At 36.8% G+C, this 6,287-nt stretch overlaps 1 protein-coding gene across 1 annotated transcript; it reads right to left on the bottom strand.

Annotated features, from left to right (window-relative positions):
• Window positions 1–868: 868 nt before the first annotated feature.
• Window positions 869–2,734, bottom strand: LOC111311139 (uncharacterized). Its single transcript, XM_022910509.2, has 2 exons — window positions 1,821–2,734; window positions 869–1,256 (listed from the first exon to the last, which is right to left on the bottom strand). The coding sequence occupies exons 1-2, from the start codon at window positions 2,589–2,591 to the stop codon at window positions 1,062–1,064; spliced, it is 966 nt and encodes a 321-aa protein (XP_022766244.2). The 5' UTR covers window positions 2,592–2,734; the 3' UTR covers window positions 869–1,061.
• Window positions 2,735–6,287: the final 3,553 nt, after the last annotated feature.

Genomic DNA, 6,287 nt, shown 5'->3' with positions numbered 1-6,287 from the left:
TAAGTACAGTATTATTGGTTATCGTGGAACACCATTCGCAGACTTTATCGAGAGAAATATATATATATATATACATATATTCTTTTATCCACTATTTTTAATCAAGAAAAGAATATTAGTTCCAATTTGGGATTTTCGGTATTGTTTGAATAAATATTAATAAATTTTTTAAAAATAATATATTTATTTTTATTTGAATAATTAAAATTAATAAAAAAATTTTAATAAACGTTGTTTGAATAAAAAATAAAAAAATAATTTATTATAATATTTTTTTAATTATAATTTTTAATTATTTATGATTTTAGAATACTCGTGAACATAATAATTTTTTTATAAAAATAAAATTTTTTAGCTTTGATTTCTTTAGTTTTTTTTTTTTCAAATTAAAGTAATAAAAAAATGAGAGTTACAAAAAAAATCAAAAGTTAATGGATTTCTATCTCTTTTATTTTTGTCAGATTAAAAATTTATCAAAACAAATAAAAAACTTTGTTTTCATTATTTTCGTTTCCTTTCTTTCCCCTCCCCTCAGGGTTAATGAATATCAGTTTTGCAAATTAAGGAGAAGTCGCTTTCGCAATGTATACTGTGGCTGAGTAAATGATAGAACTCTTTTAGCGGCTCTCAGAAATGTCATGGACTCAAATTTCTCTTTAACTCCCTAGTACCCCGATTCTTGAAATGTCAGTTGAAAACACGACACAATTGTTCATGCAAATCCACAATTTCAGACATTCCAGGGGAAAGTACCCGATGCAAATGTTTCAGATCTAGTTAACTATGCAATTTCGCGGCTTCAGAGGGCAAGTGTCTGAATTTAGTATATCCTGACAGCATGTGAAAGCAGATCACCAAGCTTGACTGATTAGTCAATAGTATTTATTTGATCTGATCGAAAAGAAATTGTAGACAAGCGTATTGTGAATTTTCCATGTGCTGTAACCAACTGGTTTACCCAGGTTTGAGGATCGGGCATTTTCATGTGTTATTTCGGTTGAGGCGGAGCTGAGAAATCTCAACACTTTGACAAGATTCTTCGTTTCTTAGCCAACTTAGTTTTAGCTGCTGTTTAGCTGTTGGAAAAAGGCCTTTGATGCTTCATAAGCAGACCAACAGATTGCAGCAGCAGGAGCATGGAAGAGCATCCTTGGGATCCATCCCCTCAGAAGGCCCCGGTAACCATCCTTCTTCACTATTGTTTGAACAACATTCCCAATTGAACTGCTGGAAAATCTATCACAACCACAGACTCCCTGTTTGACAAACGAATCACAAGGAGAAAACGAGTTAGAGAACTCAGCTCAAAAGACACGATCCACAAAGATGAAGAACATTGTCAAACTTGGTCAAATTTCAATCTAGTCGATTTAATTGAGCTAAGATTAAGTTGAGCACCGTTTGTTCTACCAGTCTGGCATAAAGTGGACTAACCTCTGCTCTAATCTCTGTTTCAAGCTCCTAAAGTTAAAGGTTGAGCTTATTGAGCTAGCTCCTGTTTCTTTCAAAACCTATTTAATTAGAGCCAAACTAAGTAACTAATCACACACATCAAACTCACTTAAGACTAAGACTTAATTATAAACAGTTCCTTTAACAGCTACAAGTCTTTCCCGCCACTCATTCTCTTTCTGTCTTTCCTATATTTGAAGATCATGTTAGTTCATGCATATAAACCCACTGTTTTGATGAGTACTTCTTCGGCATCTGTTTAAAATTTTCAAACAGGAATTATCTTTATCAGAATTCTGAATTTTAATATTTTCTAAACTAAGAAAACAGAGTGGACAAAACAACAATTATCATTAGAAACAGTTTACCTGACACTGCAACTGGGTTTTAACAACATCAAGCGGCGTTGTGACGGCAGCGGCCAGGGCCCCAGCAAAGGCACCAGCAGTGGCATGAACCCCCAACCTCTCATCGTTGGCCGTATCAGGCGACACCTCCATCAACGCTCGCTTCGCTGCCTCGTACGTGGCGAAGTGAACAGCAGTAAACGGTGCGTTCATAATAACAGTAGTTCTATAAGAAGCGTAGAAGGTTCCAATCCCTTCCTCCATCAGAACCCTCCGTACACAATCAGCTACGCCCTTGTACGGACTACTCTTCAGCTGCAGTCTCTGCTTCACCATATCCATAGGGGTAAATACCGCATCACTTGTAACAGTGGCTACCACGCCGGAAGCAGCATGAGCCATGGAGTTATTGGGCTCACCACGGGACAAAACTTGCTTAGCTAGCTCGTAAACAGAGAAGTAAACTGCATGGGCTGGTCCTGCGCCTAGTCCCATTGCAGCTATACCACGGTAAAGTCCTGAAGGACCTTCGAGCTTTAAGATGGAGCAAAGGGCTTGGCGAACGCCTACGGGTTGAACCGAACACGAAGCTCCAAGAGCTTGCATGCGTGTCTTAAGGGTGTCGACAGGAAACATAGCCATGTGCTCGACAGAGCCCGCTATGGAGCCAGCGATCATGAATTGCCAAAAGTGGAGGCCATCGTGGGTTAGCGACTGGGAAAGTGAGATTTCGGGGTGAAAGTCAGGAGGAGGTGGCACAGGCCGGTACTGAGGGGAAGCGTCAGTGGCCATGGTGAAGATAACGGTGGCAAATAAGAGTTGCTTGGGTCGAAATATATAATGATGAGCTGTGGGTTATAAGTGAAAGAGTAGAGGATGGAGATCACTTTCGGGTTGAATGAAGCAGGGTTGTCGCCGTGCTCTGATTTGCCTTTTTTTTTTCTATCTTTCTTTGAAAATTTAAAAAAATAATAATAATAAATAAATGTTTGAGAGGATTTTTAGGAAGGGATTCGAGAGAACTAAATTGGACGTAGCTATCAGACGGGAGAGAATCGAATGGGGAGATATCGATAAGCTTGGAGCTTTCATGTATTAATACTTTTTCTTTCCATTTTTGGCTTTGTCAGAAAAATCCCCCATTGAATCACTATATTTTGTCGATTAACGCTATGATTTAATGGTGCAGTGAAATGAATTTTGAAGAAAAACTCATTCTAATTGATTTCATTAAAAATATATTATACTAGTAAAATTGTTTAAGGTAAATTTTCTTGGAACATCAAATAACACTATCAATTAAAAAACAATCACCCAATGTACAGATCATGTATCGAAAACCAAAAGGATTAAACTTGATTCTTCTATTAAAAGTTCATACTAAAGTTTCATTTCATATAATTTTATGTTCTTGATCATATTTTGGACAGTTGTATGGTAGGAAGGAAAATCAACCTCATCCGGTACAGACAGAGTATATATGCTCACAAATTTTTGGGGCCAGCCAACAAGCCAAGTCATTTATTACAAGTTAATTTGTTCTTGCACCACTTCATGACAAGACTTGAAGAACCTTGTTATCCGAAAGTATTTATGATCAATCCACTTGCAACGGTTGTAGTTTCACTTTTTTATTCTCTTGAAGTAGTTTTGAAGTTCTGTGTAAATTTAATTGGACAAATCTGTTCTTTATAACCATTCTTACATTTATTTGATGGTATCTTTCTTTTCATTCAAGCTGCACAAGATAAATTGATACCAATTTTTTCAGCGTAAATGTTCACATCTAATAGTATTGGAGAACCAGTAATCAGATTACTTACCTTGGTAGTTCACAGTTGTTGTGCATGAGATTTGTTGATGGTGTTTTGGGTGACGGTGAGCTGGACAGTGATTTGGAAGATGAGTTGAGATTGGTTTGGATTTGCAACAAGAAAGTATGATCAAGGGGCGTTGGAATTTGTTTTTTGGGATGTGCTCCAATGCTCAACTTAGTTAAATGTACTAGGGTTTTTTAAGGAGGATATAAGTTGTAGAGAGAATGAAGGAAGTTTAAGAATGAAGGGTTTAGAATGTGTACCTAGATATCTTTTTTACCTTATATATGAGACGATGGCCGATGACATGACTAAAATTGGTGACAGTTGATGGAAATTTTATGTGAAGCTCGAAGAAGGCCCACATGAGTAACCGTAAGCTGTATTTAATGATCCCACGTAAGTTGGAAGCAAGTTAGATTGTTGTGAGATGACGTGTTGGTAGGACATCATTGGAGGTAGTTGGGCGAAGAAGTCTTGGTAGGCAAGCAACTTAGGGGCGAGCCCATATTATGGTGAGGAGCCTGAGTGTCAATCATCTTTAATGGTGAATTAGCAATTGGGCATGTGCTAACTTGACGTGTGTAGAGGTTGACCTTGTTGATTGGGCAACTAGGCAATTGTTAAGCCTCTGAGGATTAAGGGAGTTATAAAGTAACTGCCTTCATACCTTAATCTAAGTTGGTACTCAAGTCTCAAAATTATTAAGTAGTTTTTTAAGTCTCAAAATTGTTAAGTAGTTTTTTAGTGAGATGAGCCATTGGGAGGAGTGCATTTAGTTTTGGCGAGTTTGGTTGGCGACTTGTCTTATCGAGCAACAGAGAGCAATAGGCGAGGATTAAGGGAAATTGTTTTTACTTTATGTAATGTGGAGGACGAATGACAAAGGTGAGCCAAGCATGTTGCTAGGCATGTTGCAAGGCACATGGCCATGTATTGGACTAATATGACTATTTAGGATACATGGCGCAATGGGGTTAGAGAGATAACATCATTTATTCTATTTGAATTTTGAATGTGCCGTTTCAAGTGGGAATCCAATTAATCAAAAAATGAAAGGTTGGACAGATGTTTTGGGTTAAATGTATTTGTTTAAAAAGTGTAACTAAAACAACTGGCTTAGTTTGATAAATTTAATTGAACTGTTTAAATTAAAAGGTTTGTGTTAGTATATTAAATTAAAAAGTTTAGGTTAGTATAAATAAGGGAAAGAAAGGGTTGGGGATTTACTTTACTACTTCCCAATAGAAAAAATTTTTTGTGGCTTTTGTTTATTTAAGTCTTAGAGGTTTGGGTAAATTTAAAGTTTTCTCCAGTTCTTCGCTTGTTTTTTTGGGGGTTTTTCTAGTTTCAGAAAAGATGTCATCGAAGATAAGAGCTATTATAGAGGATTCGAGTAATTAGAAGGGCATTGGAGTGCCGGTTATAAACAATGATGGTGGGAGTGGGATGCAAAAGACCTAAGAGGTTGGGAATAGGGGTTGAGAGAGTGGGGATTATGATTTGAGAATAAGGTGGTGCATTGTCCAATAAGTCTAGTAGTAACAATGAGAAATGAAAAGAAGTGATGGTGTAGAGCCAAAAGATCTTGATTTAGAGAAATGGCCATCAGACATGTACCAATCCATTATGGCTACATCCATAATGAATCAGACCTTGGACATCATCACATACAATCGCGGGAACCTTCTATTCACTATGTCATTGCCTTTTAAAGGATTATAAGCCAGGTGGAGGCTAATAAATGAATGAATGGCGGGGTTCTACCTATATAATTTCATATATGGGTTCTACCTAATTTTTCAATTTCAATTAATGCTTGCCACTTTCAACTTGGCCACGCCGTAATTGTTGCTTAGTTCGTGGGGGATCTTGGTGACATGCTTCATCACTACTGTAAAAAAAAGTAGGTTCCATTAGTGAACATGGTGCTGGCGTTGTTCACCTTAAAAGAAAATAATCGATGGCTATACTACCTTTAGGAGTTGAGGCATGCATATGAGATAAAGCCAAACAAATAATCACCCCAACTATGATAGGTTCGTTATGTCACGTATGAGGACTTTTGACATGTGATTCCTTTTTAAAATAAGATGGTCGTATATCAGTGCATTAACAAAAGAATACTAGAGTTAGGTGATGATAAAGCAAAATAGGTGAATACTTTGAAGGAAAAAAAACTACATTTCTTGGATTTATGATAAGGGAAACCATTCACTAGCATTATTTGATGATCGACAAAGATAAGGATCTAGAGGCTTCATCTGAAAAGTGCTAAATGAGAGAGAGCCAACATCGACATCAAATAGCAAAAAAGACTAACCTTCTCGAAAGATAGGTAATTTGAAAGTTTATCGTGTTGTTGTGTGAGTTTGCTTGTGTGCTTTATTGTTTGTCGTTGTGCTATTACAATTTCATTAGTTGTGGGTGCATATTTGGTTTTGGTACAATGAAAAGGGTTGTTGTGAAACTAAAAGATTTTGGTGCTTGCTAGAAGTTAATGTGCTAAATACTATTATTGAGCAAAGAAGTGTTTAGAGGGGAGTAGTTTTACCTCAATCTATAGGTATGCAAAGAAGTGTTGGCATCCATATTGATGTTGGCTTGCATGGTGTTGTAAGGGTTTAAGGGAGTAAAGTAAAAAAAGGTAAGGAAATAGAGTCGAAGAAGG

This window comes from Durio zibethinus, chromosome 1 (assembly GCF_047325235.1).
Source record: "Durio zibethinus cultivar Kanyao isolate XHJ-2024 chromosome 1, ASM4732523v1, whole genome shotgun sequence".
Taxonomy (NCBI): Eukaryota; Viridiplantae; Streptophyta; class Magnoliopsida; order Malvales; family Malvaceae; genus Durio; species Durio zibethinus.
Note: the sequence above shows the minus strand (reverse complement) of the source record. Positions and strands in the feature narration are given on the sequence as shown.